General features: G+C 43.9%; 1 protein-coding gene across 1 annotated transcript in view; it reads right to left on the bottom strand.

Annotated features, from left to right (window-relative positions):
* LOC124013979 (metastasis-associated protein MTA2-like) overlaps window positions 1-26,948 on the bottom strand; it is a 30,080-nt gene continuing 3,132 nt past the window's right edge. The window contains exons 2-18 of the mRNA XM_046328595.1: window positions 20,790-20,857; window positions 17,285-17,378; window positions 12,386-12,503; window positions 10,908-10,971; window positions 8,452-8,569; window positions 7,736-7,838; window positions 7,145-7,244; window positions 5,787-5,975; window positions 5,513-5,587; window positions 5,305-5,363; window positions 5,099-5,199; window positions 4,805-4,944; window positions 4,333-4,561; window positions 4,158-4,247; window positions 1,353-1,474; window positions 873-1,015; window positions 1-383 (exon numbers count right to left, since the gene is read on the bottom strand). Coding sequence (XP_046184551.1) covers window positions 230-383; window positions 873-1,015; window positions 1,353-1,474; window positions 4,158-4,247; window positions 4,333-4,561; window positions 4,805-4,944; window positions 5,099-5,199; window positions 5,305-5,363; window positions 5,513-5,587; window positions 5,787-5,975; window positions 7,145-7,244; window positions 7,736-7,838; window positions 8,452-8,569; window positions 10,908-10,971; window positions 12,386-12,503; window positions 17,285-17,378; window positions 20,790-20,857 — 1,967 coding nt within the window. The 3' untranslated portion in view covers window positions 1-229. The remainder of the gene's footprint in view (window positions 384-872; window positions 1,016-1,352; window positions 1,475-4,157; window positions 4,248-4,332; window positions 4,562-4,804; window positions 4,945-5,098; window positions 5,200-5,304; window positions 5,364-5,512; window positions 5,588-5,786; window positions 5,976-7,144; window positions 7,245-7,735; window positions 7,839-8,451; window positions 8,570-10,907; window positions 10,972-12,385; window positions 12,504-17,284; window positions 17,379-20,789; window positions 20,858-26,948) is intronic.

Raw genomic sequence — 26,948 nt, 5'->3', positions numbered from 1 at the left:
TGTGCGTGTGTGTGTGTGTGTGTGTGTGTGTGTGTGTGTGTGTGTGTGTGTGTGTGTGTGTGGCAGCACGTCAGCTTTTGGGAGGTAACAGAACAGAAGACGAGATTTAAAAAATACGACGAGAGAAAACAACTACTGGTATGGGGTTGTGCTGCTACACTAGCAGGTTGGTGCGCGGTGGTGCGCCCTCCCTGTTTCGCAGTGGGGTGGTGGGGGTGGGGGGGGGGGGTTAGTCCTCCAGGACGATGGGCTCGCTGGTGCTGGAGGGCAGAATGGCTAAAGCCAGGGGCCGGGGAGGCAAGGGCAGCTTGACCCTGACGGGGAGGTGTGGTTTCCTGGCTGCCCGTCGCATCTCAGACTGGGTCAGGTGTTTCCTCAGAGCCCTGGAGGGGACAGAAATACACACGGTGAATTATCTGTAGGACTCAGATCAACATTGGCACACCTAGGAGTCCAAGGCTTTGTTGACACAGGTAGCACCTAATTTTTTGCCCAATTATTGGCAAAAGATGTGATCAGAATTGGGCTGCCTGTATAAAAACACATCCTAATGTCATAGTGCGCAGGTGCAAAGAAGAATAACCTTCATCTTAAAACTAGTTACATGCAATATTAAACATTCATTTTCGTTCTGTGCTTTTTGGTTGAGAAATCTGCATATTTCTGTATTGAACACCTGACATAGGGATCAATCAGGTCTATGGCAAAAAATTGAGTGGGAGAATTTGTTTTGACTAAGATTGATCCCTTTGTCAGGTGTTCAATACAGAAATATGCAGATTTCTCAACCAAAAAGCACAGAAGGTCATTTGTATCTTCCGGAGCTGACTGCTACCAAAGAGAATAACAGACGCTCAGAGACCAGGACCTACCTGGTGTATTTAGTAGCAACAAAAACCACAGGGTTTGGCGCATCTCCTTGGTTCACTTTCTGACGCTTGATCACTGACTGAGAGGTGGTCCTCATGCCTGATGTGAACGGCCTCCCATTGGTGGGGAACGGCAGTGCCAACGCCTATGACCAATAAGAGAAGAACGGTGAGAGGTGTGTGTGTGTGTGTGGCCACTTGGCCCGAGCTGTGGTCATGCTGCTATGCTCAGCGGTGATGGAGATAGACAGATGGTCAGTAAATCTCCCACTGTTACAGAGGAACCAGAACCAGCGCCAGTCTGTCCCTCTCTGCAGTCTGAGTAGACAGGGACATGAGACACTACCCAAGGTTACAGTAAATGAGGCCGTCTATACCAAACCAGAACCTGTCAGTGTCACATGTATGGATTGACCGACAGAGGAAGTAAAAATGGCAGTTGTGTTTTGTGTGTGTGTGCATGCACGTGCGAGGAGTACTCACGCTGCTGTCAAAGGGCCTCTTCCCAAGCAGGGCCGATCCCCCGCGGGGCTGGTTGGCCTGGTTGCGGTTGATGGGGGTGGGGGTGCCTCTGGGGGCCTTCAGCTTGAGTGGAGCCTGGATGGCTGGAGAGAGGAAAGGAGAACCCCAATCACAAACGAAGCCACTTAAAATAAAAGTGCATACCGCTTCATTACACAGTACCAGTCAAAAGTTTGGACACACCTACTCTTTCCAGGAGTTTTCTTTATTTTTTTACTATTTTCTACATTTTAGAATAATAGTGAAGAAATCAAAACTATGAAATAACACATAAGGAATCACGTAGTAACCAAAAAATGTGTTAAATCAAAGGTAGTCACCTGGAATACATTTCAATTAACAGTAAAGCCTTTTGTGACTAGGGGGGCAGTATTTTCATTTTTGGAAAAATAATGTTCCTGTAGTAAACGGGATATTTTGTCAGGACAAGATGCTAGAATATGCATATAATTGACAGCTTGGGATAGAAAACACTCTAAAGTTTCCGAAACTGTAAAAATATTGTCTGTGAGAATAACAGAACTGATGTTGCAGGCGAAAGCCTGAGAAAAATCCAATCCGGAAGTGCCTCATGTTTTGAAAGCGCTGCGTTCCAATGCGTCCCTATTGAGCATTGACTGGGCTATCAACCAGATTACTCTTTCTCCGTATTCCCGAAGGTGTCTACAGCATTGTGAAGTAGTTTTACGCATTTATGTTGAACAATACCCGTAAGCGGCTACATTGCGCAAGTGGTCACCTGATGGCTCCCAGAGAGATTCTCGCGTAAAATACAGAGGTAGCCATTATTCCAATCGGTCCCACTGAAAAACTAATTGTCCCGGCGGATATATTATCGAATAGATATTTGAAAAACACCTTGAAGATTGATTATAAACAACGTTTGCCATGTTTCTGTCAATATTATGGAGCTAATTTGGAATATTTTGAGTTTTCGTGACTGCAATTTCCGGGCGATTTCTCAGTCAAACGTGAAGAACAAACGGAGCTATTTCGCCTACAAAAATAATATTTTGGGAAAAAAGGAACATTTGCTATCTAACTGGGAGTCTCGTGAGTGACAATATCCGAAGCTCATCAAAGGTCAACGATTTAATTAGATTGCTTTTCTGATTTCCGTGACCAAGTTACCTGCTGCTAGCTGGACAAAATGCTCTGCTAGGCTATCAATAAACTTACACAAATGCTTGTCTAGCTTTGACTGTAAAGCATATTTTGAAAATTTGAGATGACAGGGTGATTAACAAAAGGCTAAACTGTGTCTCAATATATTTCATTTGTGATTTTCATGAATAGGAATATTTTCTAGGAATATTTATGTCCGTTGCATTATGCTAATTAGTATCAGTCGATGATTACGCTCCCGCATGCGGGATGGGTAGTCACTAGAGGTCAGGTGTGCCTTGTTCAAAGTTAATTTGTGGAATTTCTTTCCTTCTAATGCGTTTGAGCCAATCAATTGTGACAAGGTAGGAGTGGTATACAGAAGATAGCCCTATTTGGTAAAAGACCAAGTCCATATTATGTCAAGAACAGCTCAAATGACCAAAGAAAAACAGCAGTCCATCATTACTTGAAGACATGAAGATCAGTCAAAGTGGGAAAATACAAAAACTTTCAAAGTTTCTTCAAGTGCAGTCGCAAAGTGCAGGCGCTTTGATGAAACTGTCTCTCATGAGGACCGCCACAGGAAAGGAAGACTCAGAGTTACCTCTGCTCTAGAGGATAAGTTCATTAGAGTTACCAGCTCAAATAAAATGCTGCAGAGTTCAAGTAACAGACACATCTCAATATCAACTGTTCAGAGGAGACTGTGAATCAGGCCTTCATGGTCAAATTCCTGCAAAGAAACCACTGCTAAAGGACACCAATAATAAGAAGAGACTGGCTTGGGCCAAGAAACATGAGCAATGGACATTAGACCTGTCCTTTGGTCTGATGTGTCCAAATTGGAGATTTATAATTCCAACCGTGTCTTTGTGAGACGTAGAGGCGGAAAAACGGATGATGTCTGCATGTGTGGTTCCCACCGTGAAGCATGGAGGAGGTGGTGTGATGGTGCCTTGTTGGTGACACTGTCAGTGATTTACTTAGAATTTAAGGCACACTTAACCAGCATGACACCTACAGCATTCTGCAGCGATATGCCATCCCATCTGGTTTGAGCTTAGTGGGACAATGATCCATCACACCTCCAGGCTGTGTAAGGGCTATTTGACCAAGAAGGAGAGGGATGGAGTGCTGCATCAGATGACCTGGCCTCCACAATCACCCGACCTCAATCCATTTTAGATGGTTTGGGAGTTGGACCGCAGAGTGAGCGAAAAGCAGCCAACAAGTGCTCAGCATATGTGGGAACTCCTTCAAGACTGTTGGAAAAGCATCCCAGGTGAAGCTGGTTGAGAGAATGCCAAGGGTGTGCAAAGCTGTCATCAAGGCAAAGGATGGCTACTTTGAAGAATTTAAAATCTAAAAGATATTTTGTGTAACATTTTTGGGTTAATACATAATTCCATGTGTGTTATTTTGTAGTTTTGATGTCTTCACCATTATTCTACAACGTAGAAACCCTTGAATTAGTATGCAGTTTTAACTTGTACTGTATTTCGACAGCTGGAGCATGGAAACGTAAACGTATGTAGTTTTTCTCCCTAATTGCAAGTTATTTTAGTGTTCGTGCCAACCGTGGGTAAATACATTGTCAGCGACATAAGACCTCTCAGGATCTCAATGATAATTTCTTCTGTGATTGGACTATTTTCTTACCCAGTTCCTTCACTATGGTGGCCAGCGGTGGTCGAGGGATCGAGCAGTTCTTTATAGGGGCCTTGGTCGCTTTAGGCAGCCTTATCATACCTGAGAAAACAACACCATAAGAATTACAGAAAGTGTGTGTGTATATATAATGTGTGTGTATGTTCATGCGTGTCCATATACTCACACTCGGCCTTGACGGCATTGGCGTTGATGGAGGCGTAGGGGCGGCGTGCGGCGCTGCGGGGCTGCAGGATGTCAGTGCAGACACGGCGGGCGATGCGCGTCAGCTTGGTGGTCTGCAGGATGAACGTCTGCCGGTTTTTGGCCAGCAGCTTGGCCCGCCCCCCACTAGTCGTGAACGGTGACAGGCCCTGCACTTCCTGGCGGGTCATGTGACCTCGGGGGGTTGACTCCTGAGGGGCCAAGAGTTAACGTATCGAAATATCATGATTGAATAGCTCAGTCTACATTGGCTTCCTCTCCTCTGCTGCCGCTGTAATGATCTGATAACACCGGCTAGGCCACCAAGAACTCGGAAATTAAAATGATATTAACTCGCTCTTCCCTGTCCTATGCAGATAAAGGAAAGCTAGGCTACTGAGGTGCACCCAGTATTTGAGTGGTTTAGGGTAGCAGGTTAATAAAAGCAGACATACTGAGCCAGATCTTGCGGCCCCCTCTAGCTGTGTGGGGGTCTTCAGGCCTCCGTACTTCTTCCAGTAGATCCAGCAGGATGCACACAGTCTGCACTGCATGTTGGGAGGACCCCACGCGTACCACTGTGCTGACTGGGCGGCTGCAACAGAGGGGAGGTCTGTTAGATGTCCAGAAAAATAAATACGTCTAAATCACCTACACTAAACACACATGGGATTGTTCACTACAGTTAGTCAGACAGACAACGGACCAGACACAAAACACTAACTAAAGTTGTATGGCAGAATACTCACTACGGCAACTCTCACAGCTCAGTCCTTTCTGGAAGCCAGCGGCCCCGTTCATGCCAGGCTTGTTACCAGGAGCCATGATCTGGTTGGGGTTGGGCTTGGTGCTGGAGGTAGAGAGAGAGAGAGAGAGAGAGAGTTGATGTGTTTAGTTACCGTGGTAATGATAGAGATTGTGCATTGTCTCTGCTGCAGTTCAGACTGTTACTCACTAGGTGGGGATGTAAACCTGCTTCAGCTTGCTGTCTGCTTCCGCTGCCTTGAGTCGTTTCTGAAACAAACATTTACATTTACAAAGTACCAACAAGTAGCTCTGCTTGTGAAGTCACTTCTGCGTTATACATCACTTAAGCCAATGCATAGTACAATCTCATTGTTTCGTAAGAGTGTGGCTCTGAACAGCAGAGTGGTGTATTTTACCTGTTGAATGTAGCGGTCGGTGGTTTTCCACATGTAGTAGAACTGAACCACGCTGGCTAGTGACTTCCATGGCAACTGGGGACAACAGAGACAGAGCATCCTTCAACACTGACCAGATGAAAGGACATAGGATACAGTTAATACAGAGTGGTGTTCCGGAGGTGCGTTTTGAAACGGAGGAGGTACTTCTCTTTCTTGATTCAAAACATTTGACCTACTGCTCCTTCTGAACACAAGCCAGATATCTATTCGTTGAATACGGGAGGACACTTACAAAGTCCTGGCGGATGTCGTTGAAGTCCTTGCCATATTTCTCCAGGGCCTCTTCGAACAGCATGGCCTCCGAGGCGCTCCACTCCTCCATCTCGTCACGGCAGAGCACGGGCCCGCCCTGAGGCACCAGCGTGGACATGGCCTTGGCCAGGTCGTAGTCATTTTTCTGCAGGGTATCCATCGCGTGGAACTAGAGGGGGAGAGCGGGGGACCATTAGATATATTGCTCATTTTAGACACAGGTTACCGTATTCAAAATGTTTTTAAAATGTGAAATGACATTACATGGTATTAGAATGGTAAACAGTTTATTAGGTACACCCATCAAGTACTGGGTCAGAACCCCCTTTGCCTCCAGAACAGCCTGAAATATTTTTTCATTTAACTAGGCAAGCTAGTTAATAACAAATTCATATTTACAATTCCGACCAAACCTGGACAAAGTCGGACCAATTGTCTGCCGCCCTATAAGACACCCAATCACGACCGGTTGTGATACAGCCTGGATTCGAACCAAGGTGTCTGTAGTGACGCCTCTAGCACTGAAATGCAGTGCCTTATGTCCTGAGTGACGCAGCGGTCTAATCTGTACCAGGAGAACATTCCCCAGTAGCCTGTACCGTTGACACCATGCAGGATGAGTCCATGAACTCATGCTCCTTATGCCAAATCCTGACTGACATCAGCATGACGCAACAGGAACCGGGATTCTTCGGACCAGGCAATGTTTTTCCACTTTCTTTTCACATCTTCCAGTGTTGGTGATCTCGTGCCCAAGGGAGCCGCTTCTTGTTTTTAAGTGATAAGGGTAGAACCCTGTGTGGTCGTTTACTGTTTGTGGAGCGCCTGTTAGCTTGCACAATTCTTCCCATTCTCCTTCGACCTCTCAGTTGTTTTCGTCCACAGGCCTGAGCTGACTGGATGTTTTTGGTTTGTTGCACCATTCTCAGTAAACTCTGGACACTGTCGTGCGTGAAAAGCCCAGGAGGGCGACCGTCTCTGAGATACTGGATCCGGTGTGCTTGGCACCGATGATTATATCACACTCAAAGTCACTTAGGTCACTGGTTTTGCCCATTCTAACATTCAGTTGATCAGTAACTTAATGCCTCGATGCCTGTCTGCATGCTTTATATAGCAAGCCACAGCAGCGTGACTCACCATCTGTAGGAGCGAACCATTTTCATGAACGGGGTGGTGTACCTAATAAACTGCCCACTGAGTGTATAGTCCAATATAATGAATAACATTACATGTACTAATTAGGATACCGTAGATGTCCATTGTTTTAAGGGTTATATGTAGAGCGCTTAGTGATTGTCTCGTCACCATGGGACATGGACAAAGTGTGTGTCTCACCAGCGTGATGTCTCGGGAGGCGGCCGCAGCACTCATATGCAGGCTGGGTTGACGGATAGAGCTGCTGCAGTCCAGGGCTCGGGCAAACGTCCCCACAGCACTGGAACACACAACCACCAAATATCATTAGAATCAAATGACAAACCCAGTACTGAAACAGACAAACTCCTAACTTATCAAGAACTAGACAAAAATACCCTATCGACTGCGGTTTTGTAAATCAGTGTGAATTTTCACCATACGGCCACTAGATGGTGCTGCAGCTTGAGGTCGTTCCCTACATAATGTTGATTCCCTCCAAAAACAGACTTGGGCCCAAACATGCTGTATGTTGACTGGGGTCCTACTGATACTACACCGCTTAGGCAAGACCCTTCAAAGATGTCTTGAGAACATTGCAAGATCTCAATACACTAAATATCAAGCTCAAAAAGGTGGACACTTTGCAACTCAAAGCCATCCAGTTTACATTACTTCAGATCAGAATGTGTTCCAAGCTCATGACAAGGCCAGACAAGGACCTCCATAGCAACAGGGCGTAACCAGGGCAACGTGTGACAGATGAGGGGGGCAGGGCCAGGGGACACTCACCGAGCCACCACCAGAAACTGGTCGATCTGTGGGTCTTTGAGCTGGTTGTCGGGGTGCCACACCTTGACCTCCAGCTTCTCCTGAATACGGGTGTCTTCTTCACCTGGGAGGGATGACAACAAGAGGACAACCGTCAGACATGTTAACTAATGTTGCAGACAGACAGAGACACTGGTTGTGGTTGCGTGACCCACTATTTTGGAAACAAGAATGAGAGACAGACTTGAGAAGAAATGGTGAAATAAAGTAATAGGAGAGAGATGAGTCACAGAGAAATAGAAAAGGATGAATGAGAGCAGAAGGTGTCACAAGGGCACAAACAACCTTCACAAAATGGCAACCTTCAACTTAACACTGGCTAGGCTACACAAGGGAAGATAAAACAAGAGGGCAACATCTAACTACACTACTTGCTGCCAGAAGGGAAGTGATGTCGTGATCAGTGGTCAGATCCCCCCTTTTCATTCCAAAACATGACCGATTTCTCACTACTCATGATTTACGATCCCATACAACTCAAATAATTTAGACACGTGATAGATAGCAGACATTCTTCAAACCTAGCACTTTTAGAAATGGGGCACAAGTTAAATGTGGGTTTAGTCTGACAGCACTATGATCACTATAATAGGCTGCAACCTGATAGGCCGGTGTAAAAGGTCAGAGTTCAGCCACCCAAACACCCCCCCCCCTTCTACACACAGACAGACACAGACCTTCGGCTAACTTGTCGGGGATCTCGGCCTGGTACTTGGAGCCCACCCGAATCTCTCCTTGGTCCGCCAGCAGGGTCTTCTGGACCGGGTCAAACACCAGCGAATAGAAGAAACACTCCTGGAGAATAGAAAACAGATGGAAGGATGGGGTTAGAGAATTTAAATCGAGGATGGGCAACTGGCAGACAGCCCCCCTTCTGACCAATTTCCACTCAAAAACTCAGTAATATAACTCTTAACTTACTGTTGAGAGTTAGAATAGCAACACATACGGTTGTGCGCATAAACAGTTTCTCTTTTGTCAGACACTGACAGTTACTCAATTAGCCCATGTCAGCTAACTTTAATTTAAAAAATAATAATTGGTAAGTTATTCTAGCCAGGTTTCATATACATCAAATTTCATTACTTTTCCCATGACTTCTAACCAAATGTTCATGATCATCAATAGCCGGCATCTCTATATACATATAGAAAAAGCATGCATAATGTGGTATGGACACTGCTTTCTGATCCCATGTACCATCTGATAGCGTTGTGCAAGGCACTGAACCCCCCCCACCCCCCCCCGGAAGATGAACACCTGTTATGCCTTTTGAAATAACTTGCTCTTTCAATATATCAAAAGATTAAAATGGCTATGAAGTGGCCACAAATATCTTTATTGAGCTGAAGCAAACCCACAAACATTCTTCAGGAAATGTACTTTCCAGTTTAGTCATATTTATCCTATCTTAGCTACCTAGCAAGTGTTACTTTGCATATTGGCTAACATCTATTGCAGGGGTCGGCAACCTACGGCGCGGGTGAGATAATAAACGTCAAGCCAAGGCTTGGCAATCCACCCACCCAAAAAATAAAAAAAGGTGTAATACATTTTTTTGCGTGGCGTGCGAAGCCTTGGCTTGACGTTTATTATCTCACTTATTTTGGGCAATAGGTTATTTGGTATAAACTGGAGAAAATAATTGAAATTGCAGGCATTGGTTTCAAAATTACATTGGGATTCACTGCAATGTTGTAGCTTTCAAGATTTTGCAGGAGTTTCATATGATTAGTTCTGTGCAAGACGACCCACCTCGCCTCTCCCGCCAAATTCAAAACCAAGGCAACACTGAAGATGAGATTCGTTTCCACATGCCAAGCAGCTAGCAAGCCTTCTTTTGTTATTTAAAAAAGTTCAGGACACAAAATGTCCAAAGGAAAATAAGGCAGATGTCCACTCATGTATTGCCACTTGGACAAAGGAGTGTGGATTCGTAAAAACTTTGGTTTTGTCGGACATCAAGTGTACGGCGTCATTTTGAAACGAGACATGAGAAAAACTTCAGGGTGAGGCGGACAATAATGAAGGAATCAAGAGGGCCATGTCCAGGTATGAAAAGCAAAGCAGTGTTCTTACAAATCTACATGCAGTCAGAAATCAAGCTACAGAGGGGAGATACAGAGTTGAGCAGTTCATTCCTAAACATGGAAAACCATTTACTAAATGGGGAATATATCAAGGAGGCTTTCCTCAGTAGTTCGCAGACTTTATTTGACGGATTGCCTAACAAAGACTATCATCTCAAAGATAAAAGGCACGCTTGTGTCTGCCAGAACTGTTGAAAAGTGTTACCGAGATGGATGAAAATGTAAAGGACCAGCAAACAGTAGTGTTAAAAGATGCACCTGTGTGGTTCTTGATGAGTGTGGATGTGAATGACATTCCATGATACTGTGACTCAGAGCAGGGATAAAACCCATGCACTATACTACTCAAGGGAAATACGTGGCATTAGCCATCGCAGGTCATTTTTAGGAGAGAGAGCTATTGGCTATTACAACTGACGGTGGCCCCGCTATGGTGGGGAAACAAAGGATTCACAAAGCTGATTTTAGATCAGATTGTCACGATCACATTCACCAGGAGAATCTGTGTTCCAAGATCAAGCCCGTGGTGCTAATGGACAGTGCCTCTGTTTAGCGAGCTCTGGAATTCATCCGTTTGTGGGCAATTAGATGTTCAATACAGACAATTAGTTGTAATGCACATATGCAAATCATTACTGGCACGCAGATCGTTGAATTGGTAGAACAAATTGTAAAATTGACCATCTACACAAAAAAGGTTGTCGACCCCTGATCTATTGAGTTGCATCAGTTACCCATCCCGGATTTACACCGTCACTCAATGCTTCAGTACCTACAGTACTAATTTCTCCTTGTGTTTTACAGTCCTAATTTCTCCTTGTGTTTTACAGTCCTAATTTCTCCTTGTGTTTTACAGTCCTAATTTCTCCTTGTGTTTTACAGTACTAATTTCTCCTTGTGTTTTACAGTCCTAATTTCTCCTTGTGTTTTACAGTCCTTGCGCAAAGAGTAATACAAATATATTTTGGGGGGAATGCAAATATTTTGGAATAAATCCTTAGTGTCCAGTTTGCATCATTGTAAAAAAAAAAAGTGAAGCTCACCTCTTTCTCCAGGTACCCGGCGAGGACGTCTGTTTCGTTGAGGAGTGTAACGTTACATTTCCCCCTGGGGAGAGAGAGAGGGGTGACCGGGGAAGAGCATTCAGAGGTCAAGAAGGTACCATGCAATACACACTATTCATCTGAACTGACCTGCACCAATCCTAACTACTGTAATATATCCTCAATAAGGCATTGGAAAACTAAATACATGTCTGTGGAAATGCTGTAAACGAACAAGTTGTAAATATTGAAGAAAACTTTGACACAATTCAAGTATTTTTACACTTATAACCCCTCAACTTATTTTGAGATCAAGAGCCTGAACTGTGATGGTTCATGTTACGAAGGGACAGTTTGAACACATTGCTGGCTTAATGGTAATGAATAGGCCATAGATACGTTTTGGTGGGAAGGCCAAAAGACCAGAGGTGGCAGAACAGCGTACTCCGGTGGAGGTGGAGGGTTTGAGCATAGCTTAAAGGTAGGGAGGGGCATGGTAGTTGCTCCGTAGGCAATACCATGGTCTTGTAGTGGATACGAGCTTCGACTGGAAGCCAGTGGAGTGGAGGAGTGGGGTGACATGGGAGAACACCAGGCGGGCTGCGGTGTTCAGGACAAGTTGCAGGGGTTTGATGGCACGAGTGGCGAACCCAGCCAAAAACAAATTGCACTAGTCCAGACGGGAGATAAGGACCTTAAGGACTCTTCCCTGGGAGGAAGAGCAGCTCATTCTTGTTGATGTTGAGCTTGAAGTGGTGGGCCGACCTGGGTGTCAGAAGGGGGGGGTAGTTGAGTGTCATTCACATAGCGATGATAGTAGAGACCAGTGAAGATATGACAGAGCCGAGTGATTTGGTGTCGAAAGAGAAGAGGGCCTGGAACTGAGCCCTGGGGGATACCAGAAGTAAGAGCATGTGGTGCAGACACAGATCCTCTCCACGTCACCTGGTAGGAATGGCCTGAGAGGCTGGGGAGGAAGATCCGATAGTTCACGTGTCGAAGGCATTGGATAGAACTCGGTAGGATGGGAACATAAGCGAGAGAGAGTTGCTATGGCAGTGAGGAGAGCCTCCGTGACACCGAAAACAGTCTCAGTTAAGTGACCCGTCTTGAAGCCTGACTGGTTAGGGTCAAGAAAATTGTTCTGAGAGAGATAACGAGAGAGTTGGTCATAGACAGCATGCTCAAGTGTTTGAGAGAAAAGAAAGGAATACCAGTCTGTAGTTTATGACGTCAGAGGGGTCGAGTGTTGGTTTCTTGAGAAGGGGCGCAACTGTGGCCATTTTAAAGTCAGAGAGGACGCAGCCAGTGGTCATGGATGAGTTGATGAGGGAAGTCAGGACTGGACATATCAGTCCTGTCATATGACACTATATCCTGTCAGGGTTGAACTGGTTCAATGGCAGAACTCTTGTTTGCAGCTACTGCTATGTGGCGAGTCTACGCCTCAGGACACACACGCTCTCTCTCTCGATTACCTTATGTGAGTGGCTGGTAAAGACTCAAACTGCCGAGAGAGGAAGAGTTCTCTGTGTTTCAGCTGGTGTTTCTGCTGTTCAGACACTGTGGGCTGCTTGGACTCCTCCTCAAAGTCTCCTATGAAAACACACACAAAAACAAAATGAGCAACAAAGCACACTTTCCAATTCACATCAACACAACTGATTGCTAATTGTGGCTATGAAGATCCCGCTTTACCTTTCTTTGTATATTTTCTTTAATATATATATATTTTTCAAGTTTTATTGAGAAATAAACATGATGGATTACAGTAAAAGGGATAAAGCTCAGAAAGTGAGTGTCGGAACACAGGATCGAACAGCTGCCTCCGGGGACATATGTTGACTCATCCTATACTCCTATTTGTGGCGAAGCATAAATTGGAGGGGAAAAATGGGGTGGGGTGGGGTGGACACACTTCAAAAACCCCACCTCAAATTTGTATCTCAAACAGACCATTTAGATTTTTTTTTTTTAAATCAATTCCCTCATAGAGGATGATGTCATCCTCCTGAGGAGGATGAGCTGCCCAAGAGGATGAGCTGCCCAATTAGGGGTACGCCCACCCCATTCCAACACAGAAAATCTGCTTAACAAACTTAATTACCATTTTTATGGAAGGAAAACTACTTCACTTACATTTAATTAATTATAGGTCACATTTCATAGAAATCTGGAAATGCAAGAATGTCTGTCTTTATATAGAGTGCAAATGGAAAGCATTCAGACCACTTGACTTTTTCACCCCTTGACCCCCCACATTTTGTTACATTAGAGCCTTATTCTAAAATTGATTCAATTAAAAAAACAAAACTTTAAATCTACACACAATAACCCAGTAAGACAAAGCAAAACCAGGTTTTTAGAAATGTTAGCTAACTTACTCATTTAAAAAAACAACTGAAATATGATGTTTACATAAATATTCAGACACATTACAGACCCTAGTACCTTGTCGAATAGCTTTTGGTAGCAATTACAGCCTTGAGTATGATGCTACAAGCTTGGAACACCTGTATTTGCAGAGTTTTTCCTATTCTTCTCTGCAGATCCTCTCCAGCTCTGTCAGGTTGGTTGGGGAGCATCGCTGGACAGCTACTTCCAGGTCTCTCCAGAGATGTTCCATTGGGTTCAAGTCCAGGCTCTGGCTGGGACACTCAAGGACATTCAGAGATTTGCCACTCCTTCATTGTCTTGGCTGTGTGCTTAGGGTCGTGGTCCTGTTGGAAGGTGAACCATCGCCCCAGTCTGAGGTCCCGAGTGCTCTGGAGCAGGTTTTCATCAAGGATCTCTATGTACTTTGCTCCAATTATCTTTGCCTCGATCCTGACCAGTCTCCCAGTCCCTGCTGCTGAAAAACATCCACACAGCATGATGCTGCCACCACCATGCTACACCATAGGGATGGTGCCAGGTTTCCTCCAGACGTAACACTTGACACCCAGACCAAAGAGACCATAGAATCTTGTTTCTCACTGGCAGAGTCCTTTAGGTTCCTTTTGTCAAACTCCAAGCGGGCTGTCATGTGCATTTTCCTGAGGAGTGGCTTTCATCTGGCCACTCTACCATAAAGGCCTGATTGGTGGAGTGCTGCAGAGATGGTTGTCCTTCTGGCAGGTTCTCCCATCTCCACAGAGGTATTTCTGGAGCTCTGTCATCGGGTTCTTGGTCACCTACCTGAACAAGGCCCTTCTCCCCCGATTGATCAGTTTGGCCTGGCGGCCAGGTCTAGGAAGAGTCTTGGTGGTTACAAACTTCTTTCAATTAAAAATGGAGGCCATTGTGTTCTTAGGGACCTTCAATGCTGAAGAAACGTTTTGATACCTTTCCGTCGACCTCATGGCTTGGTTTTTGTTCTGACATGCACTGTCAACTGTAGGACCTTATAGACAGGTGTATGCCTTTCCAAATCAATGTCCAGTCAAGTTGTAGAAACATCTCAAGGATGATCAATGGAAACAGGATGCACCCGAGCTCAATTTCAAGTCTCATAGCAAAGGGTCTGAATACTTATGTAAATAAGGTGCATTTCTTTTTTAAACATCTGTAAAAAAAATCTTTAAAAAACAACTTGTTTTTCGCTTTGTCATTATTGGGTATTTTGTGTCGACTGAGGACAAACATTTATTTAATCCATTGTAACATTAGGCTGTAACGTAACTAAATGTGGAAAAAGGGAAGGGGTCTGAATACTGAACGCACTGTATGCCCTGGTACTTTATCTTATACCGGTCCCCACTACGTAAGTGTAACCAATACGACCATGAACATCCTTTCCTACTCGGAAGGACAAACTATTCCTGTCTATTCTAGGGACTGACCTAGTATGCCCTTACAATGTAAAAAAATTACTGCATATAGCCTTTATGATCTGGCAGGCTAAAATGAGTCCATGCTGATAAAGAAACATTCATTTTCCTCATACGGAAGACAGTTTAGTATTATACCTTGTGTTACACTACTAGATTGTACATTCCTAAATTTCAGGAGGGTGAGTCAGTAATGTGTGTGAGGTGGCGGGGGTGGTGAATTGAGCGGGGAGAGAGCACTGGGCAGGACTATCTCTCGATCTCCACGGACTCCGCCCCTGCACTCAGCCAAAGGAAACCCTGTCAGTGGTAGAGAGAAGGGACGGGACCTCAGACCACACCCCTTTCTGTTAACCCCTCCTGCCATCCCTCAACCCCCCTCCTCCACCATCCCCCCTCCCTTGTCCGGCGAGTCCCTGCCAGACTAAGTGGGAAACCCTGTGCACCAAACCTGAGGCGCCCATCCCCCCCATTATCTACCCACCCACCCACACACACACACACACACACACACACACACACACACACACACACACACACACACACACACACACACACACACACACACACACACACACACACACACACACACACACACACACGTAAAAAAGAAACGCATACTGTACACACACACAGAGACAGGAGGGACACACAAACGGGCAGAGCAGCGCACGCGCTCTCTCTCTCTCTCCCTGCACACAGTCTCTCACATACACTCTTCCCTGACAAAGACACAAGGCAAGTCAGAGTTAACCCGTTGCGTGCCGCAGCCCTGTGGGACACATCAAGGGCCTTTTGTTCGGAGCAGCGTGCCTGGGCCGGAGGATAGGCAGAGAGGGAGGGGTGCAGGGGGCTGCACTAAGATGAGAGGGGGTGTTGGGGGGGCAGGAGGGGGTCTGGTGGGAGAGGAGAAAGAAGCCCTGGTCCTGTATAACAGGACAGTGCCAAAGCAGTGGCTCGTGCTGCCGAGTGGGAGGCTGGAGTACAGGCATTTTGTTTTGGGGCGCCAGAGCCAAAACGCAGGAGAGGGAGACCGAAGACGTAGAGCAGCGTAACGGCCGACAGCGGGTGTATATACAAAAGCATGCCAGACCAGAGCGGACCAGGCAGCAAGGCCAGACCAGTTCTCGAAGGTTGACTGGGGCTAGACTGGACACGGTCGGCACGCCGGACCAGTTGTGGCCGTTTATTTGGAACACAACCTCAGCCTCCTCCTCTCTCCCAGGCTAATAGACTGGTTTCAGCCAGTTTGAGGGCCCTCTGTCTGTTTTTCCGCTGACCTCCAGGGGAGGGTGGATGGAATACCTCCACAGCACACAGGCCACAGGGCCAGATAACACCAACACACCGCGGTGACATAACCACACGGCTAGCAGAGCTCCAGGGCTGAGAGGCAGGAGAGGAGATCACCCAGCCACCTTGCTCCTCCTGGCCATGCCTGCCTCCTACTAGACCGACTAATGTCACTAACCAGCCACAGACAGGACCAAAGTTTTACTTCACAGCAGAAGCGCTTATCCAGAGTAACTTACTACTATAAATTTGCATTCCAGGTCGATGGATAATGCATCCATTTTGAGGTGTGGATCGGAGTGTCTTGTCTGGAGCACTGAATGCAGCCCACCATGTTAGATGTGTGTGTGTGTGTGTGTGTGTGTGTGTGTGTGTGTGTGTGTGTGTGTGTGTGTGTGTGTGTGTGTGTGTGTGTGTGTGTGTGTGTGTGTGTGTGTGTGTGTGTGAGAGAATCCAAGGAGAACTCTCAGTCATCGGTGTGTCATTAGCATCACCTAACTACCTCGGCACCCGCTTTGCTCTCCCTCCACCTCTCCATCCCTCCTCTCTCTCCTCTCTACCCCTTCATCACCACCTCTCTGCACCAGGTCACTTCAGTGAGATACCCTTGACTGTGTGTGATTTAAACACTGACTCTCAAACCAATAGCCGGACACTATTAGTCCTACTACAACAAACAAGTACAGTATGATTCACGATAGAAACAAAAAACAATTTTCCCTTCTCCATAAAAAATGAATCCTATATCAGTATCCACTTCCTACTAAAAGCTGTAGTGGAACAGCACTATGCACAGTCTCTCACACACAGTTGTGCTTCAGAAGGAGACTGAGGGTGTGTTCCAAACGGTACCCTATTCCATAGATGGGTCAAAAGTAGCACACTAAAGACCCATAAGGATCTGGTCAAAAATAGTGCACTACATAGGGAATAGGGTACCGTTTGGGATGCAACCGGAGCATCCCTCTACTTAGAGAGAGAGCCAATTGCCTGCTGGTAGTGCAGAGGGAGATGCCAATCTGATTGGAACACAAAACAGTACTCATATCCTGGATGGAGATAATAAACTGGTTTATGAAAGAGGATGTTTCGTCTAGACTAATAATGCTCTTCAATAACTTTACAGAGAGCATAGACTACACAGCATTAGTTTAGCATAGAGATACGAGTCAGCCCGCTCTCAAGCAGTATGTATTAGAAAGCAGTGACGGAACAGAGTTCTGACAGACTAAGAGAGAGACTGAAGTAGACAGGTAGAAAGACGGTTGTACTCACTTGCGTTGCTGTCGGCCAGAGTGTTGAGGTTGCCCGAGATGTCCCTCCTCCGAAACAGACACACCACCTTGGCTTCCACGTTCCCATTGGCCGTCTGAGAGAGACGTGACAAGAGCGGTCAATTACTATTGGGCGGCACTTCCAAAGCTTGCCAAATTGCCTTTCTTGTAAATTTGTCTTTCTATTTCCATGACTGATCAAAACAAATCTCAAGCGCTTATCTCTCTGCAGCAGACATATAACGTAGTGAGCAATACGTGTGGAAAAACTGCATTAAAATCACGTTATTGAATCATAACACATATAGAATCGCAATACATCGTATCAGCACCGAAGTATCATGATAACATCTTGTCGTAAGGTCCTTGGCAATTCTCAGCCTGACATGAAAATGGCAGCCTCAATGAAGCTCTGGACAAAAGTAGTGCACTAGATAGGAAGCAGGATGCCATTTCTGACACATGACCAGTCACAATAATAGTAATGAAACTGCATACATACAGTACCAGTCAAAAGTTTGGACACCTACTCATTCAAGGGTTTTTCTTTATTTTGACTATTTTCTACTTTGTAGAATAGTGAAGATGTCAAAACTATGAAATAACACATATGGAATCATGTAGTAACCAAAACGGTGTCAAAATATATCTTACATTTGAGATTATTCAAAGCAACCACCCTTTGCCTTGATGACAGCTTAGCACACTTGGCATTCTCTCAACCAGCTTCATGAGGTAGTCACCTGGAATGCATTTCAATTAACAGGTGTGCCGCCTTCGAAGTTAATTTGTGGAATTGATGTTCTTCTTAATGCGTTTGAGCCAATCAGTTGTGTTGTGACAAGGAAGATGGAAGGAAGGAAGTCTTTTACCAAATAGCACTAAGTCCATATTATGGCAAGTAAAGCTCAAAAAAGCAAAGAGTCAGTCATTAAAAGCAAACAGTCCATCATTACTTTAAGACATTAAGGTCAGTCAATCCGAAACATTTCAAGAACAGTTGCAACAACCATCAAGCACGATGATGAAACTGGCTCCCATGAGGACAGCCACCCAGAGTTACCTCTGCTGCAGAGGATAATATAATTAGTTACCAGCCTCAGAAATTGCTTCACAGAGTTCAAGTAACAGAAACATCTCAACATCAACTGTTCATCAACTGTTCATGGTCAAACTGCTGCAAAGAAGCTGCATCAGATGACCTGGCCTCCACAATCAACAGACCTCAACCCAATTGAGATGTTTTGGGATAAGCTGGACTGCAGAGTGAAGGAAAAGCAGCCAACAAGTGCTCAGCATATGTGGGAACTTCTTCAAGACTGTTGGAAAAGCATTCTGCAAAGCTGTCATCAGGGCAAAGGTTGGCAACTTTGAAAAATATAAAATAAATATACTTTGATTTGTTTCAACACTTGTTGGGTTACTACATGATTCCATTTGTTATTTCATAGTTTGTCTCCACTATTATTCAACAATGTAGATTTTTTTATTATTTTTATGAAAAAAACATGAATGAGTAGGTGTCCACATTTTTGACTGGTACTGTGTGTGTGTGTGTGTAGTCGGAAGTTTACATACACTTAGGTTGGAGTCATTAAAACTCGTTTTTCAACCACTCCACAAATTTCTTGTTTACAAACTATAGTTTTGGCAAGTCGGTTTCTGCATGACACAAGTCATTTTTCCAACAATTGTTTACAGACAGATTATTTCACTGTATCACAATTCCAGTGAGACAGAAGTTTACATACACTAAGTTGACCATGTCTTTAAACAGCTTGAAAAATTCCAGAAAATGATGTCATGGCTTTAGAAGCTTCTGATAGGCTAATTGACATAATTTGAGTCAATTGGAGGTGTACCTGTGGATGTATTTCAAGGCCTACCATCAAGCTCAGTACCTCTTTGCTTGACATCATGGGAAAATTAGAAGTCAGCCAAGACTTCAAAAAAATGTAGACCTCCACATGTCTGGTTCATCCTTGAGAGTCATTTCCAAATGCCTGAAGGTACCACGTTCATCTGTACAAACAATAGTACGCAAGTATAAACACTACGGGACCACGCAGCCATCATACCGCTCAGGAAGGAGACGCGTTCTGTCTCCTAGAGATGAATGTACTTTGGTGCGGAAAGTGCAAATCAATCCCAGAACAACACCAAAAGACCCTGTGAAGATGCTGGAGGAAACAGGAACAAAATTATCTATATCCACAGTAAAATCAGTCCTATATCGACATAACCTGAAAGGCCGCTCAGCAGGGAAGAAGCCACTACTCCAAAACCACCATAAAAAAAGCATGACTATGGTTTGCAACGGCACATGGGGACAAAGATCATACTTTTTGGAGAAATGTCCTCTGTTCTGATGAGACAAAAATAGTACCGTTTGACCATAATGACAATCGTTATGTTTTGAGGAAAAAGGGGGAGGCTTGCAAGCCGAAGAATACCATCCCAACCGTGAAGCACGGGGTGGCAGCATCATGTTGTGGGGGTGCTTTGCTGCAGGAGGGACTGGTGCACTTCACAAAATAGATGGCTTCATGAGGAAGGAAAATTATGTGGAAATATTGAAGCAACATCTCCAGACATCAGTCAGGAAGTTAAAGCTTGGTCGCAAATGGGTCTTCCAAATGGACAATGACCCCAAGCATACTTCCAAAGTTGTGGCAAAATGGCAACAAAGTTAAAGGTATTGGAGTGGCCATCAAAGCCCTGACCTCAATCCTGTAGAACTGAAAAGGCATGTGCAAGCAAGGAGGCCTACAAACCTGACTCCGTTACATCAGCTCCGTCAGGAGGAATGGGCCAAAATTCACCCAACCTATTGTGGGAAGCTTGAGGAAAGCTACCCAAAATCTTTGACCCAAGTTAAACAATTTAAAGGCAATGCTACCAAATACTAATTGAGTGTATGTAAACTTCTGACCCACTGGGAATGTGATGAAAGAAATAAAAGCTCTCTACTATTATTCTGACATTTCATATTCTTAAAATAAAGTGGTGATCATAACTGACCTGAGAGAGGGAATGTTTACAAGGAATAAATGTCTGGAAATGTGAAAGACTGAGTTTAAACATATTTGGCAAAGGTGTATGTAAACTTCAGACTTCAACCGTACATTATTCCCCTTCTCATCTACTTCCATTAGATTGAGTTTTCGTAGTTGGGTTTGCCACAACCACTTCAATTTAAGAGTGTTACATAAATGAACTTAATCCTTTGACTGGGAAACAAGCATGTGCCATACGCCGCTACACGACTGCTACAGCTAGCCACGTTATGTAATGGCTCTTGCACCAGCATCTTGTCACTACTGTCTGTCTGTGTGTGTGTGTTACCACCAGCACCATCCCAGGGTATGAATGGGTTACAGACAGACTGGCCAGAAGGTCAGACATGATAACCTTTACAAAGGGGTTGTCAATGTCAGCAATATTTTTTTTAAATGTAAACGCACCAAATCAGAGGTTAGATGTGAAGGACCGATTATTCCACCAACCTTGTTGAGCTCTTCTATTCTGCGGATCAGGTAAGGGTTGCTGGAGGAATTCTCAAAGTACACGTAATCTGAAAGGGAAAGAGAAAGTAGAAATCATACAAATCTGTATCATGTCAATTCAGTGTGTGGGACTTTGAACTTGATCTCTTCGGTTACTGTAACATGTTGAAAGGAAAACCCTTGTTGTGTGAGGAGTTTGGGACTGTGAGTCCTTGTACAGTCAATTACTAAATATGACTAAACGGGAACCCACTACCCACCACAGTAATGACGTCACGCAGGCTGGCTTTGGCCAGGCAAAATCAATCCAGCAAAAATGGCGACTGGTGCTGGGTAGGGAGAACAAATAGCTTTGCACAACACATCCTGTCCTGTCTGTGTGTCTTCCATTTCAAAGGACAAGTGAGGTAATATCCACCCGGACATCCCAGGCTACCTCATAACAGTGCTGTGCTTGCTTGCGAGGTCTAGGAATTTAATTCCCTCACTTCTCAGAATACAGCTACATTATGAAAGACACTGGTGTGACTAAAAAAAGTGACCAGAAATGAGACTTCCCTTCAGTGAACTAAGCTCTAAGCCTTTATCTACAGAGACGGTGGGCCTCCATCTCTTTCACATAGCCCAATGATAGTTTATCCAGGGTCAACGGCACAAACCAGTGCCTGTACATAGCCTCGCTACTGTTATTATTCACTGTCATTTCCATACTTATCTATTGTTCACCTAATACCTATTTTTTACTTAAAAATTGCACTGTTGGTTAGGGCTTGTAAGTGAGCATTTCACTGTAAGGTCTACACCTGTTGTATCATGTGCACATGACAAATTAACTTTGATTTGACGAACACTGAATATCCCATTCAAAAGACTGCCTGCAGTGTCATCAGAGGCCTGGCTAAATTCCTCAGCGGACACAAGCTACCTAAAGATTATAGCTACTAGTCGGCCTTCACCCTGGCTAGGATGGGTTTCTTTTCAAATGGCACAGCCTAAATGCCACCTTATATAATGTTTATACTGTACCATCTACTGCATCTTGCCTATGCCGTTCGGCCATCACTCATCCATATATTTATATGGACATATTCATTCCTTTACACTTGTGTGTATCAGGTAGTTGTTGTGAAATTGTTAGATTAGTTGTTAGATATTACTGCATGGTCGGAACTAGAAGCACAAGCATTTCGCGACACTCACATTAACATCTGCTAACCATGTGTATGTGACCAATAAAATTGGATTTGATTTAAATTCTAGGTGAACCAATGTTTGACCAAGGAAGAGTAGTCGATTATTCCAGAGTTGCTGAAGTGATAATGAATTAACCATAGTAGGTAGGACGTTAATCATTTCCAATCACTTCCAAGACAACACAAAAATAGGTTTGCTGTATGCCTGCACTATTATAGGCCTAGCCTACAACCAAGGTCTAGGTTACAATATCAAACCTTAACCCACCATAACGGCTTGCCATGACACATGATATTTTGCCCCATGTGGCCAATATTTTGGTTCTAGCAGTGGAGTGGAAACCTACCCGTGTGTTTTAGGGGTCATTTGCAGGTCACAGCAAAGACCACTGGGCCTGTACCATATCTCTCAGCTAAATGACTGTCCTGACTAATCAAAAGCCCTGTTCAACACATCTACAAAACACAAGCAAATATATGATAACTGGTGATGACATACTAGGGTTGGGCAATGTCTGGAATGACACATCCTCCCTTCGACCTGTCCAAACATCGTTGATATAGTTGTTGTTTTTTATTCCGGGGTTTGGGAAGCGCATAGTTACCGAGCAACGCAGTAAACAATCTGGCTATATCGAGAAAATGAACGAGGGGGAAATATATATTTAATTTAAGGTTCGACATGAGGTTATAAATGTGGTTAGGGTGGAGGTTGGGGTGAGGTTTAAAAGCAGATTTTAATTAAAGAAGAATTGAAGAAATAGGCGGAGTTCATGTCTGTGGCAACTAGTGACGACCCTGTGTAATGCACAAACCACGCTAAGTCTAATCATTGGCGTACAATGTGGAAATCATATTTTATTGTGTGCAAAGAAACAAATATAAACCAAATCATATGGTAATGTTGTACCCGACACCTTTGAATTGTGATTTGTAACCACACATCGTTGGCCTCCTGTGTGATACGAAACCCTTTCAAATTGTGATTTCTGACCATTTCCACTGAGACCGAGTGCGCATGTTCACCATAGAAGACATCCCTGGGCGGTCGACTTGGGAGAGCGGAGTAAACCTGTCACACAGTGGGCCAGCGCAGAGCTCACATCCTACCTACTCGAAGATCTCATCCGTGGATCTGATGACCCACTCATGGTGGAGAGCGAATGAGGGTCACTTTGCTCTCTGGGCCAACGTCGCCCGCAAATAGGCCTACCTCTGCATCTGTGCAACAAGTCTTCCGTCGTATTGTGTTTTCAGTGCAACAAGCAATAGGTTACTGATTGTTACCACACTCCACAGTCTATTAGAGCCAGAAAAGGTGAACATGCTTGTGTTCCCTGCCAGAAACATTTTAGGTAAGATATAATGAAAAGGAAAATAGGTCGAAATGTTTGTAGTCGTAGTATTTGTTGAATTTTCAAAACCTTTTCACAGATGCGTCTTATTTCGAAGGAAATGTAGCTCAGGCCTAGGCTAAAATATTATGTTAGGTGTGCCTTGAAATACTTACTTGCACTCATTTATTTGGTTAATTTCGTACAAAGGCTATTTGGTTTACTTTATTTGGGCCCATTTTGTAATTTGTAGCCTTTCCAAATGTGGGTTATTGATTTTATAGCCTTATTTTTTGGAACAACACATATGTTAAATAGGCTGGTTTGTTTAAAATATGGTTCATTCCTTATCCAGGTGTTATGTTATAACAAAATGTGTTTACACACACACAGTACCTGTCAAAAGTTTGAACACACCTACTCATGCCAGGGTTTTTATTTTTACTACTTTCTACATTGTAGAATAATAGTGAAGACATCAAAACTATGACATAATACATATGGAATCATGTAGTAAACAAAAAAAGTGTTAAACAAATCAAATATATTTTAGATTCTTCAAAGTAGCCACACTTAGCCCTTAATGACAGCTTTGCACACTTGGCTCTCTCTCAACCAGCTTCACCTGGAGTGCTTTTCCAACAGTCTGTTGAAAAACAAATGATAGTGGGACTAAACACAAACCAGATGGGATGGCGTATCACTGCAGAAAGCTGTGGTAGCCATGCTGTTTAGGTGTGCATTGAATTCTAAATATATCAGCAAAGCACCGCCACACCTCCTCCTCTATGCTTCACTGTGGGAACCACACACGTGGAGAAATAGTATGAATAAATTCATCAAAATAATGTTTTCAATAAATATATTTGAATATGTTGGTAACCCATTGTATAAAGGTGATAATGCCCTCGAAACCGGTGTTTGGAGGATATATTGGCACTATTTGCCGGCCCTTCGTTTCAGGCCTAACAACACCCGTGCCAATGTATATCCTCCAAACACAGGCTTCTTGGGCATTATCAGTTAAATGCATCATACCCATTCAATAAAGGGGGGGAGGGTTGAAGTGGGAGCACATTTCTCACACTACTACAGGGAGAAGTCCTATGCTGACTGTCTCAACACTTAAGAGAAAGAGGTCCCCTATTTTCTTTCCCTTCAACAATTTATCCCTCTTTCTCCACACTCATCCATGTTCTAGGCTCTCCGTCTTGCCCCGTGTCCTCCCTCTTTGTGCTATAGGGGCTCCTTGCCTGCCTGAATCAGTGAGAGACATTAGGCTGAAGCGGTGCCTCCCGGATCAATGGCCCAGGGAGGTTTTTTTAAAGAGGAATGGGGAACACAGTCTGAGAAGACAACCTCAGATCAGATACTTTGTCAGCACTAACCAAATGTCTGATGTTAATTTTTTAGGAATTTATATAAAAAATATCCGTATCTAGAAATGTATATAAAAATATCAGTATCACCAATAGTTATTTGAAGAATAAAAACATTTGTGTGGGGACCTAACAGCTGACTGAAGACAGGACAGCCGGGCATTCGTACAGTTGGCAATGACTGGTAAACTCATGGGTACAGTCACAATGGCTGCATGGTATGACGTATTGTTAACTGATGTGACTCACGCAGTGGAATGTATTTTTTGTAATGGCAGTTGATTTTAATCAACAAATCACAGCACATATTGATGGGTACACTTCCTGCTTTTACTTCCTGCTTTGAGCCTCTGGATACACTCTCAATGGCATCCAGTCCACACATTATGCCATCATTGACTGGAATAGGGAAGCCTGTTAATGATCTTCCTATGGCAGCAGATGCAGTAGGGAGAGAAGGTAAGGAAAAAATGTGTTTTAAAATAATTAGTGATGCACCGATATTACATTTTTGGCCGATAGCGATATCCGATATTTCCCTTGACAAAAAAAACAACCTGATACCGATAACCGATATTTTAAAATTGTGGCCTTTTAAGCATTCTGGTACAGTTAAATAGTTAACACACACACACAGCAGTCTAAAGCATGACATCTCAGTGCAAGAGATGTCACTACAGTCCCTGGTACGAATCCAGGGTGTATCACATCCGGCCGTGATCGAGAGTCCCATAGTGCGGCGCACAATTGGCCCAGAGTCGTCCGGGCCGTCACTGTGAATAAGAATGTGTTGCAAACCGACTTGCCTAGTTAAATAAAGGTGACACAAACACACCAAAAAGTTATTTTGTTGGCATTTAAATTATGTCCTCATTACCAGTAAAATATAATCAAAACCTATTTATTTCACTTACTTGCTGTGCTGTTTCATTGTTCCTTTGTTCAGTCATTTCATTCTCAACCAGGATTTCTACGGAACACCGTTTGGTTCTTTGCGTGTCAAAAAATAACACTATTTGACGTGTCAAACAAGCTTGTTGACCAATCAGGACCTGAATATGACTGCACGTCAAATAATAATTTAACGCATTCATATATTTTTTACGTAGTTATTACACAATCCCTCGCATTTCATATGTCACAACGATTCATCGATATGTATGCGATGATGCTGGTAAAGTTGTCTCGTACACCGACAGTGCTGGTCATTAAAAAAAAGCAAGCAAGCTCATGGATACAAACAATGTAGTTCTTCCCCAAAAAAACATAGCAAAATGACAATCTGTTTAAGTAGCTATAGTTAGCTATACAGTTAACTAGCTGTCATCTAAAATAAGAACTGTTTTAGAAATTAGGGTTATTTGATTAATGGTGGTCGGACCTATCTACGTGAAGATAGCCACAATAAGGATTAGCGACAATTGCGGACTTTGGGTTCAAAATAAAAGTATGGCATAATTCTACTATTTGTATTAATTTGCATCACTGTCAATGACACTTATTTTGAAGGCAAACCACAAATTCCACTATTGTGCCTAATTCTTATTGTGGCTAGCTTCACAACACATAGCCCGGTCCGGTCGAGCCTCATTAGCCAGATGAAGCTTGCTGGCTGCTTATAATGTTAGCTTTGGGCAACAGGGTTGCTATTTATTTTCATTTACTGAAGTTCAATTTTAATAGGCGAATAACAAGTGGCAACCTAGCTAATACTTACAAGGATTCCTAAATCATTGCTAAGAATAATGAAAACGAGTGCAGTTTTTACTGGTCATTGTTTTCAGGCTGGTTGTATTGGTGTTGCGGTTGAACAAATAATGCTTTATTACTAACTTTACCAATGCTTTATTACCATTGTAAACACATCGTTCGTGGCCGGTGTTTGCTGACATTTTTGTACAGCTTTGACAATACTACTCTCTTTTTTGACACGCAAAGACCCAAATGGCATTCCATAGTATGCATGTTGTGAAGGTAATAGGAGTGACGCGATTACTGTGTAAGGGCAACATCTGAAAAATAGCACACTTGGTAGTTTGTACCGGTGCTCGACCAGTCGACGAAAGCCAACATCACCCACGACAGAGAACGGTTGATTGTCAAGGGCAATGAATTTCATTATCTTGGCTTTAATGGATTTTTGTCTTGGAGTTGTCTCGCTAAAGTTTTGTTACTCTTTCATATGACTGCTTGACTTGTTGATTGCTCTATCTCCACAGCAGGCATTGTGGGCTAGGTTAGGAATGCTGTGTT

This window comes from Oncorhynchus gorbuscha, linkage group LG25 (assembly GCF_021184085.1).
Source record: "Oncorhynchus gorbuscha isolate QuinsamMale2020 ecotype Even-year linkage group LG25, OgorEven_v1.0, whole genome shotgun sequence".
In the NCBI taxonomy this organism is placed as follows: Eukaryota; Metazoa; Chordata; class Actinopteri; order Salmoniformes; family Salmonidae; genus Oncorhynchus; species Oncorhynchus gorbuscha.
Note: the sequence above shows the minus strand (reverse complement) of the source record. Positions and strands in the feature narration are given on the sequence as shown.